General features: G+C 38.5%; 1 protein-coding gene across 1 annotated transcript in view; it reads left to right on the top strand.

Annotated features, from left to right (window-relative positions):
- The window catches only part of DMD (dystrophin), a 1189181-nt gene that overhangs the window by 245562 nt on the left and 927205 nt on the right, over nucleotides 1–16414 (top strand). The window contains exon 7 of the mRNA XM_067297573.1: nucleotides 8261–8379. Coding sequence (XP_067153674.1) covers nucleotides 8261–8379 — 119 coding nt within the window. The remainder of the gene's footprint in view (nucleotides 1–8260; nucleotides 8380–16414) is intronic.

Raw genomic sequence — 16414 nt, 5'->3', positions numbered from 1 at the left:
ATCTTTTCTTGAGATCCCTTTTAATGTCAAATAGGTCAATTTGCCATAACAAAGGCGACAACTGCCGCTAGGGAGGTACCCGTACTACCAATGAGTCCACTACTTCTCTTTACAAATCCTACATTCATAACACACAAAGAGATAACAAATACAATGTGAGGTTTTTACAAAATGTGGTCTTACTTATCGAGGTTTCTAGGTTTCTTCTTAAAGGTTACTTTTAAATTGTCCGGGTTTCCAAAGGCTTCCCACGATGTTTCTGAGATCGGCCCTTTAATTCTGCTGGCATGTGTCCATCCTCGCTCTGCGGTGCGAATAGCAGTGTCTGTGGTGAGCAAGACAAGGAAAGGTCCCTCCCAGTGGGGAGTCAAGGATGAGTCTTTCCAGGTTTTAATTAAAACCTTGTCTCCAGGGTTAACTCGGTGAATGGCTACATCCAGTGGAGGTCTCTGTACTATTAGTCCTTTCTTTATCAATTCTTGTCTTCTCTTCATAAGCTCTGTAATATATTTCTGTAATAATCTCTCTTCTACTTTAGGATGTTCTTTCGGTATTTCTAAATCATATGGCATCCCGTATAACATTTCAAAAGGGGAGACTCCTGCGTCAGTTCTGGGCTGAGTTCGTATATTCAACAAGGCTAAGGGTAAACACTTGATCCAATTCATCTGGGTTTCCATCATTAGCTTCGTTAACTGTTTTTTTATTTCCCCATTCATCCTTTCTACCTGTCCTGAACTTTGAGGATGCCAAGGAGTGTGATACTCCCACTTGATTCCTAAAGGATCTAATGTTTCTTTAATGACTTTGGATGTGAAATGTGGTCCCCTGTCTGAGTCTATGACTACTACATTCCCATACCGGGGTATGATATTTTCTAACAATATCTTAGCTACCGATTTCGCAGTTGCTCGGGCTACGGGAAAGGCTTCTACAAAGTAAGTTAAATGATCTACTATAACTAATAGGTGTTTATACCTGCCCGCTTTTGGGAGTTCTGTAAAGTCAACCTGTATTTTCTCAAACGGCCTCTTGGCTATTGATCGTCCCCCTGGGACTTTTTCTCTGAGGTGTTGCTTGTTAACCTTCTGACAGGTCAAACATTCTCCCACTAGTCTTTTTGCTATGTCATATATTCCAATGCACATATACTTGGTTCCAAACTGGTCCACTAATGCTTGCACTCCCCAATGAGTCTGTCGGTGGAATTCTTTCATTATTCTCCAAGCCACGCCTTTGGATACAATTTCTCTATCATCGGGCAGCACCCATTTACCTTCTTTTTCTATGGCTCCTATTTGTCGTAATTTATCTATTTCCTGTTTAGTAAAACTCATCCTGGTATTTAGCTTATCGTGGCCCTCTTTTCCTTCAGATAATAAATGTAAAGCTGCCTTTCTTGCCTCTTCATCTGCTAGATTATTTCCCCTTATGTGGTAAGATGTACCCTTTTGATGGCCCCTAACGTGTACTATCGCAATTCTCCGAGGTCCCCTCAGAGCTTCTAAGGTTTTCCTAATTAATTTTTCATGCACCAAATTCTTCCCTTGTGAATTAATCAGTCCTCTTTCTTCCCATATTTTTCCAAATGTATGTACTACTCCATAAGCGTATTTGGAGTCGGTGTATATATTCCCTATTTTACCTTTTAAAATTTCTAAGGCTCTAAAAACCGCATACAATTCACAAGCCTGGGCCGACCGAGTTTTGTCTAGGGGCCCTGATTCTATTAACTCTAGAGACTTCCCATCTACAATAGCGTACCCTGATAGCATGCACAGAAAGGAAGTCAAGAAGCCTCCCAAAACAAATGTATTTTTACTGGATTCTTCCCCCTCCTTTTGGCTCCACATTTCTAAAAGCCTTAACAACTGTTTCTTTACACAGCAAGGGATAAAATTTGCTATCAAACCCTTACTCTTGCCAGTGGTCTAGCTGTTAGCATCTCAGAAATATTTTACCCTCTACAATATAAAATGGGAATTTGCTTCAAAAAGAAATTTTCTGGTAATGGAGTTGCTGTTTTTCTGTTTACAAAGCACACAGCTACATTATATCCTACATAGGGACACAAGTCCTCATAGCATTAGAATGCAAATATTTTCGCAATAATTTGAGTGCAATACTGTGATGCCCCAGCTAGCTAAAAGAGTCAGTAAGCAGGTAAAATACACAGAGCTGCAATTTAATGAAAAATGAAATCAACACCGCTTCATTGAGAGGCTTTTTCATTTAGCCTTCCAAAGGCCATGAACAGTGGCTGCGGCTCAAAGAGATGTCAGCTTTGTAAAATTACCTTGAATTTGATGAGGGCTGTCTCCAGCAACAGCAATTCCACACGACACAAGCAGTGAGGGTGGAATCATCAGTGCTGGTGAGGCTGGCTCCCCTCTGCCATCAGTGGCCCGTGGTGATTTTTTTTTTTTTTTTTTTTTTTGCCATTGCATGGTTAAAACAGAAATTGACTCACTGTATCCAAAGCTCAACCCAATACTCTTTCAAAAGGGTCAAGATTCTGACCCACCACCTGACTCTATGATGGGTGCTATGGAGCACCCTATTCTCCCTCTGATACCCAACCCATAATTTAGGAGGAGTCATGGGGAAGAGGACTTTTGGAAAGCGTTCCAAGCCTGAATCACAGGAAAGCCCAATTCATTTTTCATCTGCTTTGTGCTGCACTGCCACTCAGAGCAGCAGAAAAATACACAGAAGACTCTGACCCCTCCTACATCAACTCTTTGAAAGTGCCTCTTCAAGCTCATCTTAAAAATGAAGCTATGCACTTTTTGCTGTAAGAAAACTTCTCTAGCTTTCTTCTGATATCTGGAAAGGCCTTTGCTACAAACTATGTTTTCAATAGAGCCTGTCCCACAGGGGTACTGGGGTCTACCTCGAAATAAAGTTGCAGATTTTTCCTTTCTTCCACTGTAAATAATATGCTTAAGATGGATTGTATTTCCTCCCATGTATAAAGGCTAGGACCTAAAAAATGATCTAATTTTTCAGCCACCCCTAAAGGATCTTCTAATAAATTCCCCATTTCCTTCTTAAATCCCGTACGTCCCCTGAACTCAGGGGCATGGACACAAAACCCATTCCTGGTTGCGGTCCTCCCATGGGGAGTTCTCGCAAGGGGTACAGCTGATCAGGTCGCCCACCTCCCCTCGTTTGACTCCTTGTGACCCTTCGGGTTTCTTCTGGGGAACTAGGAGGGTCTAGATCCCAGTCCGGGGTCGTTGGGGGGGGGGGCTACGAGGAGGAGCTGGTATTGGGTTTTGAGCTGGAGCTGAGGGAATATAGGGGGGAGGAGAAACGGGAAGTTCCTCCAATATTTTGCTTTTCTTCTTCGAACCCTTCTCTTTCAGGGTAAATATCATGGTTTGAGTATCTGGTCTTATCCGTAAACTAGCATACTCACTTTCTTCTAAACTAAAAGGCTCCTTTGAATTCACATATATATTTAGAGCCTGTCATATCCAATTTTCAAAAGACCCATATATTGGCCAATAAAGGGGGTAATATACCATTTTTCTTTTTTACTTTTGCCTTTCCTAGAAGGCCAATCATCCTAATACTTAATCATTAGGGTAACCTCTATGGGATCAGAAGACTTGCTCTTTTTCTGTCCCATCTTCCGGAGCACTCCCCTCAGTCACTCTCTTTCTCTCCGCAGGGGACCGCACTCACACCACCCGAGTCTTTATCTGCTAGGACGGTTGTCCCTTCGCAGAGGGCGGCCCAGTCGGCCGACGGGTGCCCCTTTTCGGTCCCCTATTACAACTCTCTCTCTTTCTGCAGGGGACCGCACTCACACCACCCGAGTCTTTATCTGCTAGGACAGTTGTCCCTTCGCAGAGGGCGGCCCAGTCGGCCGACGGGTGCCCCTTTTCGGTCCCCTATTACACAAGGACCCCCTCTCCTGGAGGGTCCGCACTCACACCGTACACAAGGACCCCCTCTCCTGGAGGGTCCGCACTCACTCCGTCCCCTGTTACACAAGGACCCCCTCTCCTGGAGGGTCCGCACCAAGGACCCCCTCTCCTGGAGGGTCCGCACTCCCCTGGGGACTTCTCACGTGCTCCGGGGATCCCACCCCAACCGAACGGAACCGCATACATATACTCACTCAGTCCTGAGTCTTCGTCCGGATCTTCGTGCACAAAGTTTGTGGGGTACTGCAGTTCTTTTGCTTACTTGTCCTGATTTAGGGTTCGGAAATACAGGTTCTGGTAGGGGAACTACCCACTCAGGGGCCATCCGAAGATGGGATGGGGCGCCTCCCCTGAGTCAGAGTCCCGAAACCAGGGAAGCCTGTATCCGAGTCACGGCACCAAATTGTTATAGGTAAACGCGACAAATTGACAACCACTCGGGCCGGGTTGCATAAACTCCAATTTAATAAAATAATTGAGCAAGTCACAAGTAAGCAAAACAGCGCTGGGCGGCCGGGGAGTCTCCTGCTCCACCAACGGCGCGCGCGATCCCCCCCCTCACAGTCTCCTTATATGCGATTCCAGCTCCAGGTATATGTGGCACTTCCTGTAACTTCTGCGGCTGCGCCGGCTGTTGCTAGGGGGTCTTCTTCAGCTTTCTGGTGGTCGTGGGGATGAAGGCTGGAGTCTTCCTCTGCGTTGTGTGTGGTGACCCTCAGGTCATGCATATATTTTACAATTGTGTGACCTCGCCATTGCCATATTAGGCTATCTAAACTAACATCGCCGCCTCGCTGGCTCCACTTAATTGTCTCAGGCGGGGTACATGCCCTTATTGCAGGATGTTGTGGGTTTAGCCCGTAATTAGCGCCTCGTTTCACCGTAAAATCACTTCCCGATTTGATGTAACAAACTAGCACCTATCACAACCTGATACTCAATGTAACTTTTGATTTTACAGTATAAAATTTGTAGTTGAAACACTAATCCTTTCAATTTTGGCTCTCCACAATGTTGTTATAAACTACGAAAAGGTCAGTGCTGCTTTAGCTGATCAGCTAGTGGGTTGCTGGAACTTAACATGTTCTAGCTACTCCTGACTCTTTTGAACAGGCGTCTGCTCTTAGGTTTTCAGGAAGAGGAGTGAACTCTGCTACTTATGTCTGCTGGGCTTTACTCCCTGTCAGCGATGAACCAAGCTGCAGACTTAAGAGCAGATCTCCTCTCCCTTTGTGCCATTTGAACAATACAGAGAGAGCAAATCAAAGGTTGAGAATCAGTATTCCCTTTGATATCTTTTCTCTGCTATTTCACACCTGCTTACACCTATATTTAAAACTCCTTAGTAAGCCAGTTGTTAGCTGAAATTCTGTTTTAATGTTTCAGGGATTTTTAAAAGCTATTTGCTGTGTACCACAGTCCTTAAAATCTTTTATGCTGTAATCTCTCCAGCAATAGTACTTGGCAGTATCGCCCCTTAAATATACACAGCAGGACATCTGAAGAGACATCATACCGAGAAGCTGACATTTCAAACTGCCATTATGATACTCATGTTCTAGAGATGAGGTCACTGAAGTGTGTGTGTATGTACTCGAGTGGTTTTTTTTTGTTGTTGTTTTAACAATGGGAAAATCTGGAGAGTTAAATTGCTATTGGAATAGACTGAGCTTTCAAATGGGTTGGTGGGGGTTTTTTTGTTTTGTTTTTGATTAAGTTAGTGCTCTCAGCTGAGATGCAGTAAATGGCTATGTACTTTTGAGTTGGCTTGGAATCAACACTCTCTTTTCATTTTATGTTTACAATATGAAGAAAATTCGTAAGAAAGCAGTCAGTGCTTTATTGAAGAGCTCTTATTACTTACCTTTTATTGCTGTCTCGGAGAGTTCCAATTCTTGCCATCTATAGTAAGTATGAAAGAGAGATGCTGTATATGCTAGGTATGCTATACACAGACACATATGCAATACAGCTACTAAGCATGCAAATTCAACCAAGGTGCTCTATAACATGACACTATCCAAAATTTTTTCTTACTGAAACTTTGGCATGTAAGAGTGTTTGGGGTTTAAAAAAAAAAAAAAAGACATATTTTTGTCCTCTGTGTGTCTAATATTGAGATGGGATGGTAATAGTTTTGGCCTACCTATAGCCATTAACTTCAGATTTGCTCCCTGTATTATGCAATTGAGAAGGTGGATGAAATTGAATATCTGTGATATTATCTATGATGACAAAGATTTCTCAAGAGGAATAAGAAAATACCATGTTATCCTTCAAAGAATAGTACTTAATGTTATTATTTTTCCCCAGCGGACTCCTGACTGGTTAGGAGAAAGCATATTCCTATATATAAAACTTACATCACCAAAGCAGCCATGATTGTGTATAGTTAATGTGCTGCTCAGAGCCACACACATGTAATTAGGACTTCAAACCAAATCACTGCAAAAATATTTCAGGGCAAAGAGGAGGTCCTTCAAATGTCGTTCTTTCCTCGTCCTAAAAACTTTCATTTCTGTGATTAATCTTTTTACACCACAGTCTCTATACGTTTATTTTGAGCAAGACTTTCTTGTAAAGTTTTTAAGAAAGTCATAATATAGCTCTGTGATTACTGTAATGTTCCCTTGGCTAAATTTATTTTATGAGCTTATGCATTCTGTGTTATATGCAAGCCAAAGTGCTACATTTGGAGAGAATAAAGAAATAAAGAATTTGCGTATACCTGTAGAGTAGGATGTAGACTGAAGGAAAAAAAACTGTGTAAACATAATCTGTATTTTGAAAATGCCTGTATTTTAGTACATAAACCACAGTCTATCAGATCACAGACTTCTTATACTCACTACTAGAAACAGAGCTAATCACCTCTTAAGTTTCCTCTGCCTTCCCCCTCCTACTCCCAGCAAAATTTAATATTTTAATGTCCTTCTGTATATGGCAAGAAGAAACGAAAGGCAATACCACTATTCTTAATTAACACTTAGGAAATTCTGCATAGAGAAGCAAAATAGTTTATAACTTATTTTTTACTATGTAAATCACTCCCCTCTCTTCAGAAGAAACCAAAGAGCAAAGGTTTGTAACTGGAGAATTACTACCACATATAGCATTTTTCCTTTGCTCTCTTGAAGTTATTGCAGTATGATGCAGTCAATGTTTTTTGCCATCAATTATAACTATAGGAGACAGTGTTTAAAATGAACTTTTAAAATTACTAAAAATGTAAGTAAATCTTTCATAACTAATTGCAACATTTTAATTAGGTATGTAGATAACATACTTGATTTATCTGTAAGTAAAATTACGTATTTAAATGTTTTTTGATTTAGAACAGTGTCCAAATCGCACAATGTAGTTGTTTTCCTTCATATTATTATGTGCACATTACAGAATACCTGTCTAAAATTTTCTTTCCCCAGAATGCCTGATAACAAATTCTGATTTCTTAATGGATAAATACTAGCTGAAATGCTAGCGATCACAGTGTCTTAATGTTATTTGTATTGCGAATAGTGCAAATGATAATACAAAGTCTCAGATTGTATATCTGAGCTATAATTCAGTTTTGTTGGTTCGGCCTTTTCCTATAAAAGCATTTAAACTGTGCTCTAGGCTTTTACTCATGTCAGTTAAAACCAATGATGGGACCACAGTTCCGTACTCATCTGAAAAGTGTGCCTTTTTCTAAAGGTTTTCCTAAGGAAAGTGGCATGTGCAGTTATGCTACATGTGTCCCCAAGTTGTTACTTCTTGAATCTGTTGACCAATTTCAGTCAGATATGAGAGCTGGAAATCTCAGCAGCGATTACGTTCTTAGCCCTGTAGTGAAAACCTGCTGGCTGGAGAGCAAAGGAAGGCAGCAAAATGAGCTCAGCAGTCGTCTGTCCTGCTTGGCCTGCCATGAGCCAGTCCCAGTGTGCACAGCCACGGCACATAACCTGGCTTACCCAGGCAGAATTTAGGAGTGAAAGAGAGCAAGCTGGCCTGCTCGGGCCATTTTGGGTGGCGGCAGGACCTGAGGAGTATGGGTGAAAACAGGTGATTTGAGGAGTGAGGTTGTAGGCCTGTGGGACTCACTGGGGATGAAGAAATATGGTTCATGTGATAGTGTTGTACAGGGATGAGTATAGGATGCAAATCCATTAGATAACACTGGAACCGAAGAAGCTTGGTGATTGAACAAGTTCTTTGGTTTAAAAAAAAAAAAAGAAGAAGAAAGTAAAGGTAGTCACTGATCCTGATGGATAGTAGTAGAAATATATGATTAAATCTAATTCTGACAAAGAAGAACTTGACTGTTCCTTTTATGTTTGCTTCAGACCAGACCTATTTGACTGGAACACTGTTGCTTCTCAAGAGTTGCCTGTACAACGATTAGACCATGCATTCAACGTAGCCAGGCAACACCTGGGCATAGAAAAACTTCTTGATCCTGAAGGTTAGTATCAATTATGTTCTTCTCTCTAGATGGAAAATCAAGTTTTCCATGCTTTTGGTTGTAAATGAATTTTAGCTCTTTGCACAAGAATTTAGCATTTTAGAAGAAATCGTAAACTGAAGCAAAATCCTTCAGTTATTTATGTTTTAATGTTAATGCTCACTATTGAAATAGCATAAGAACTCCTTATATGTACAGACTCTACAGCAGCCTTTTTCAGCTTTGGGGCCAGAGTTTTAATATGTGTGCACTGAATGTAAGCTGTCTCAATAACTGGCTGATATATGTTTTAAAGATTTAGCGCATCTGCAGCTTTTATATCTTCAAGAGAGAGCATGAGTTTGAATTGCCTTTTATTATATATCCAAAATGTGAATTTAAACTCTAGGTACTTGTATCTTAAAAATATTGCTTTTATATCTTCTATATACTGAGATTTTTGTGAGGATGACAGGACTCATTTATTACTTATTATTTAGTCTCGCATTTAATAGATTTGCCTATTTTATAATACCTCATTTTAGCTCTTAATTGTTCTAGATGTAAATTTTGGGTTAAATATCATTGGCCTAGACCTGTAGTATTTTTGATCATTGATATTTACTGAGTTAAGCTGAATCTCATTATGAGAGATTTTGAAAATTTCTTTTCTCTCTTGTACTTCCTTATGCAGTCGTGTTTGGAAGGGTCCTCACTTTTCACATAATCTTGTTAATTTTGTCTATTTCTGCGTATCCTCTGCCCTACTTCCTTTATTTCTGAGAGGCTAAATAATTACTGTCAGAGACAAAATATGCTTCACTACTCCGAGATGTTGAACAGCTGTTGTATTTACTTTGTAGGTATGCCTTTTTTATATCCACCACCTTTTTCCACACTGTGATCCGTATGCTATGTTTTCATTCAGGTTCCTACCAATTTGCCTATTATACCAATAACAAATGCAATCTTTTCATATGTTTGTTATGTTAGTACTTGGTGGCTGACCTCAAGGTGAATTTTTGATGGAAAGAACCAGGATTTAACAAAATGTATGAATGAGTCTAAAACCTAGCATCAAGTCTCTTAATGTTTAACTATAACAGGTTGCACTAATACCCTTGTCCCTGCTATATTTACATAGGGGAATTACAGGAAAAACCTGTCTGCTTATGCTGTAGTTGAACATTATGAAGTTCTCTGCTCCTGTGACTGAACGTATAACCCTACTGCTTGGTAAAGTGAAAAATTGTTAGAGGAGATGGTTTAATTTTAAGACAGTGATATTTTGCACTGCATAGAATTAGAAGAGAAACATCACGTCTTAGGCAGTTCTCATATTTGGAGCAGCAACTAAGACTTGAGAGTCAGAGATGACAGGCACTTGCCACCCCAGTGGTGGAAACTTGCTGAGCTCCTCCTGTGTTTTGTTCTGGTGTGGAGTCAAACAGTTCCACTTATACCAACAAGGTATTAGCTTTTTGCACAGGAACTTGTGGAAGAAGTACTCAGTAAAAACAGTAAAGAAGGGTTTGCTAGTACATCATCTTCCATTTCAAGCACTGAACTGTTGTGGACCATCAGAGTAGGGACAGGCTTGGTGTGTGCTAAAGCATGAGATGCAGCTTGTAGGCTCTGAATGAATTCGGAATTGAAAACTTGATTGTACAACTGAATAGATATAGCTGCAGTCTTTGCTATATTTGGTTGAACTTTCTTCTTAAAATACATTACTGAATAGGTTATTTTCTGGTGTTACAGATCATTTTTTAATTAGACATTTTATTCTGTTTTTGGCAAAGGCAGTTATTTGCAGTTGTTTAGCCAACAGCTGAAAAACTCTCCAACGCTGGTGGTTTTCCAAATGTGTGCTATAATTATTTGCTATTTAATATTGTAGAATGTGGAGCTTGCCACCTATTTTTTTTCTCCTCTCCAAATAAAAAACTGCAAATGTTTTAAAAAGAATAATGAATTCTGCACCTGTTTATAATGGATTTGTTTAAGTACAACAGTTTGGTTTGCCAATACCTCATGGTTACCTATTTATTAAAATCCATTTGATCCTGTTATTTGTAAATGGAGATACTGAGTTTATTTTACCAGTTCAGTGCATTTTTAAAAATCTTTTTGACCATCTCTGATTTTAAATCAGTTGAACTATACTTACCTCCCTTCTACCTTGTGCCGGATGACAGTTGTAGGTAATTTTCAGGAGAAAAGAAATCTGTCTTGAAAGTGATAACAAATTTGTCCCTAGACTGGTAAGTAGAATTACTGGTATATCAGTAAGCGAAGAACCCTATTTGAACACTGCAGCATCCTTTTTCTGTAATTTTATTTTGTATATTTGCCACCTCTCCTAATTAGACACATACTCAAAATTCTCTTAATTTACTATGTGACAACATTCAATGTTCTGACTGCTAGTTCAAGAAGACCTACAAAGCACCCACAAAGTATTAGTAACAACAAAAAAGGAGGCGTACGTTCAGTGATGAAAAATTACTTTAACATAACTTGAAATTATTGTGTCAATACAGCACACACATGTCATTGTGAACACCTTTTAAAATTGTTTTTGTTAATTAAATGTGTTCTGTTTTCATATTTTGAAAATATTGTGTGTTACTCTCCTGCAGTCATGTAACATAGGCAAAAAAAGAAAGGGCTTAGATTTTTATGTTTGTCTATGTTCTGAAGTTACTGATCATAGCCCATCTAGAAACAGATAACTGGGGATTCAGGTTTAGCAATTACATTTTGAAAAGTAAATGTCGTCTTTCAGCCAAATGTTAGCTCACTAGGTTATATATGAAGTTGTAAGTTTGTTTCTAAGTTGTTAATCATGAGTAGCTATTAAAACATTGTTTTAGATTTTGATCTCCATTTTAGTTACCAGATTGGTTAAGATAAAACATATGTTTAAGAATTTTCTGTAAAAGTGGTGTTCTGTTTGACCAAGAAACACATTTGTCTAAGTGGAAAAACTTCTATATTTTGGTTTGGACAGAAATGATCATTGTTGTTTTCTTCATTTATATTGACTGGTAGGAATGCTTTTTCTGTTTTCTTGGTGATAGGTATGTTTGGGGTTGGTTTAGGATACACTACAGCTATGAAAATTCTACTTAAAGCAGGCAGTTCTAGGTGTTATCCAGGTCAGTTTTTGTTCATTAGTTTCCTTTATTTTAAGCAAGTACTAATGAAACCTACTTTATCCACTTGTAGTTATACTGATGATGCATGCATCTTAAAATATGCAGCAAAAAACTATGCATCTCCTGTAAAAGGCTACTTCTGTGCCCTTTTACCTTTTTAAGAAATTATTATTGTATGCACAAGTCCTGACATTTGACAAAATTTCTTTTGGGGCCAAAGAATGCCGACATAACTCACAGTGACCTCTTGTTGTACAACATTTTTGATTATGCTGCTAAGATGTTTAAAATCTTGTTAATACTTTTTGTGATCCTTTAAGAAGGAAAATATAGTTAATTCCCTTTGCATGCTCAGGATTAATATTTGTGAGCATCCAGTCATATTACATTCCACTCAAAATACCATGCAATGAATGTTGCCAAAACATGTCACTTTAATACAGCAATTTTTGAATGGTAGAGCTGGCACATGGAAAAATTGTTCTGTAGTAATGTGCTTAATGTGATTTTTTTTATTTTTTTTATATGATTTCTTTAAAAGAAAAAGAGACCCCCACTCTTGGTGCAACTAACTTGGGAAAAAGTTGAACAAGTTTTGCGGACCTTCCTGATGACTGTTGTGGAGTTCTGGTGTTTAAATTTGTGTTGCTGACCTTTGAAAAGATTTTGGTCAATTGTTTTCAGCATAAATAACTCAGGTTATTAATGCCCAACTGTTCTCTTTAAGTTAGTGTGTTTTAGATACAATTAATATAACCCTCTATGAATATTTTTCTTCTAAAGATTATGAACTTGAAGGGAAAGGTCTTCAGCTCCCTGTGTTCCTTGCTTATTATTCTAAATTACTTCTATATCTGAGGAATGAGAGAGGTGATGGAGATAATTGCAATCTTTTCTGGTATGTGTTAACTTTTAGCTAATTTCAGCAAAAGACTTGAGAGATCTGAAGAGAATAAACCAAATGATGTCAACGTTTGTAATTATAACTCATGTATATATAAAAGTTTGAAAAAATGATCTAGCTGTGAAGGTTGATCTGTGTCTTTTAATAATGTCTAGTACCTGTGCTGCATCTTTTAATAGTTAACTTGTTCTTCTGGATCTCCTCTCTGTTGCAGCTGTGGAGGAACACGGTTCTGATCCTCATGTATAAACTTCAGAAAATATACTAAGCACTACTGTGTTGCTTGTTCTGGGTCCAGGAGACCCTACTAAAAACTAATACTGTGCTGTTACAACAATCCTTTTTTTTTTTTTTTTTTTTTTTTTTTTAAGTCCCCATATGGGAATAGAGTCCACGGTCTTTGAAGTTAACAAACAAAATGTAATGTTCCAAGATCTGTGCTTTCATATCCTTCTGAGCTTGCATAGGCTTCTGGAAGGCATTTGCAAATGCCATAGAAATGGAGAAAACCTTGAATGTAATCATTTGGTCTGTTGATTGTCAATTTTATAAGCCTGTGTTAGTAGAAAAGAAAAATGCAACTCTAGTGAAATGTAATTTAGTATCTGTTTGGCTCCGTACCTAACTTTTGATACAAAGTGGGCAATAGGTCTGGCCTTAGCCCTGTCAGAGAGGGGAACTCTTTCTTATTCACAGCAGCTTTTTAAATACCCCCAAACACAGCATAAGACAAGTAAACAGCAAACAAATGACTTATGCTCAGCAGCATGTAATAATTAAATGTTATTGGATGCACATTTAGTTTTATCTGTGAACTAAGATGGTTGGTGCCTCCCACACCTAATCTCAGTAGCTAAGCAAAACCCAGGAAGTTGGGGCAAATATTTGGTTTAATACTCCACCAATTTTGCTAGGAAATTTTTGCAGCAGTTCCGTTGATGCTGTAACATCTTCCATTTCCTCCTCATTTAAGCTTGCTTATTATTTGTTTAAATATGACATAGCAATCTTTAAAGTGATACCTGGCTTGCAGGCACAAGCAGAATGAGCTGGTATGCAGAATGAGGACATCCCTGTTACTCCCCCCACTAGCCATGTAGCCACCAGGGAAAAATGCTTCTGGAATTTTCCTGTATGCCAGTGCTGTACAATAGCAATTGTTCTGCGACAAAACTTGTCACGTGGTGGCATGGGTGCTTCAGGATAAAAGGCACATGGCATCGGGTGAGAGCAGGGCCTGCTGTCTCAGGAACGTGTGTCCTCCTTCCCCTGCAGCAGCCGAGCAGGAGTGCGCGGGCAATGGCAGCCGAGCAGGATGAGCTGCTTGTGTGCTCCCTTCGAGCAGCAGTCATGCGGTTCTTGGTTTCATGAACTTGTGCCTGCTGTCGTTTTTCTGGGTTTTGAGCTTGTTTGCGCTAGCCCAATAATAAATAGACTGTGAAGTTATATGATGGTATTTCAGCTGTGCTTTTTGGATGAAGCAATTATCCAGTTTCTTATGATTTACTGTGTAGCCTGATAGAACTTCATTTAATTTATCTCAGTCACATTTTCCATATTTTTTTCCCTTAATTTGCACTGATGACATGAGTTCTTGGCACCATTATTAAGTGATAATGAGACTCAGCCAGTTTTCCATTTGATAATGTTTTTGTTTGATCTTGACTTTGCATACTTCTATATCTCAATAGTAATGGACTCTACCATACCTATAGCACAGAGGAGAGGGAAAACACTGCCAGCCTTGCGGTTCGTGAAGTTGTTAACCCTGTCTGCACCCAGTAGTTGTATATGTAGGTAATACTGTTTTCTTGTTTATCTTGTTGCTCGTGTTCTCATATATGGCTGATGTCAAGGGAGTACAATATGAGCAGATACTTGTTTTCTAGCATACCCTAAAGTTCAGAAAGGTTTTGCATAGTATGTTGTTAGTATGTGTTTAAAAAAATAGGGGAGGAGGAGAGTCAGAAGAGGTGTGTTTTGATATTGTGCTGCTCAGAGCAGTCAAGAAAAATGCTAGAATTGAATTAGAAATCATTTACTTTGGCTGCACAAAAACTTTGATGGTTAGAAAATAAAAAGGATTGTTTCCTTTAGGCTCCTTTTGTTTCTCAGTTACTGAAATAATTTTGGTAAATAATAAGAAGGTATATAGGATCCACAATAACAAATTTAAGTTACTAGTTACAGAATGTTACTACTAGACTATATCAAAAAATATTTGGAGAGGTTTAGGTCTGGAGCTGTCGTTTCTAAACTAATGCCACTGGCTTGTTACTAGCAGTAAATTCTCAGTTGGGCAGCTGGCATAGATACTGTTACACTAGCTATGGGATTAAATATAGATCTGCAGGAGTCTTCACTCCCATTGCCAGGCTTAAGATTTATCCAGATGCAAAGTTAGTGGATCTGCTAATTACTAATATGCAGGATAGATTATAATCTGATCAATGACACTTTTAATGCACTTTATCCATACCTGTAGTGACAAGTCGTGATTTGTTTTTGAGAGCTCTCTTTGTATATTTGTTGGTCCAAATATTCAATATTCTGTCAGTATTTGAACCACTGTATAAAAGCTAGGTAATGTAAAACAAAACATATTCCTTTTCTGAGAGTCACACAAGTTTAGGTTAGTAATAAAAATCATAGATTATATATATTCTAATATCTAGTTTGGGTGTTGCTTTTGCTTGTATTTCAAAATTAACAGGATATCAATTGCAATGTAGCTAGATGCAATGGCTTTAACAGTTTATTTGTGTAATTTGTTTTTCCTGAGCATTATCACCTGATCTATTCAGATATTCTACAGCTGTGCAGTTTGAGTGTTTCCTTGGAATTTGTGATTACTGGATATTTTTGGTTCAGACACTGACTTCCAAAATTATGTCCCATATCAAAATAGTCAGTGAGCAACTGTTAACTTTTAAGTGGTACTGTTCTAAACTTGAAAATAATAAATCCTTTAAGAGGAATTAAGAACACCTAATCACTTCCCTTCTCCCTGCTGTTTTTATCTAAGTCTTAAATATCTCCTTTTAAAAAAAATGCAGGAAAAATATGTTTGTTTAATCTCTTCAACTCTTATTCATGTTGTGACATATGAATTCTGCTAATCTCTAAGCATTCATTCTAGTGAAACTGTAGCAGCGGGTGGACTTACATTAACATTGTTACAATATTGAAGTACAACACTAAAAGCACAACTCTTTAACTACTGCTTTCCTGTATGCCGCTACAAATTGCAGCTCAAAGTGCTGGATGTTTCATCTTGCCATATCTTGTACTTTGTCTTAAGCTCATAGCAAAGCTCTGAAAAACAGAGCAAGAAAGGTGCTATGGGGATACCTTCAAAAACAAAAATAATAATATACAGTGAATTCCATGTCCTTATGATATGTAAGTCATGCAATAGTTAAACTTTTATCTGAATGAATCTGTAACATGAATTAGGATTTTCAAGGGGTTGCTGGTTTGATCCACATTTCCATTGTGATATTTTATTTTAAAGTTCCTTTTGAGAGGTATTTACACCCCACCTCCAATTATATTGCAGTTCTTATTTTCCTACTGATAAGATGAAAGTCCTGCATTTTCTTTGCAGTCTCAAGGAAATAGAAATAGCCAGCAAAAACAGCTAATTCAGTGAACTCTGAGCTTTCATCTAAAACCACTCTCTCTTACATATTTATGAATAGGTTTATTACCACCTCATTGACCTCTGAGCAGTTTAGTTATGAAGAAACTACTTCACAGTCAGTAACTTTTACAGGTTTTAATGGAAATAATAAGTTATTTGAGGGGTACTGCATTAAGATACTGTTAAGAAAAAACAGGCCCTTCCTCTTATCAGTGGGAAAGCCTGAAATAACTGGGATTTAGTTTGGCGAGGCAAATATGTTATAGAGGAAATTATAAGATAGTCTATCACAATGGAATTCCAGATTATAATATCACCACGTGGAATACTGAACTTGAATTATAATGA

This window comes from Apteryx mantelli, chromosome 1 (assembly GCF_036417845.1).
Source record: "Apteryx mantelli isolate bAptMan1 chromosome 1, bAptMan1.hap1, whole genome shotgun sequence".
Lineage (NCBI taxonomy): Eukaryota > Metazoa > Chordata > Aves > Apterygiformes > Apterygidae > Apteryx > Apteryx mantelli.
This window is presented reverse-complemented; position numbering and strand designations above follow the sequence as displayed.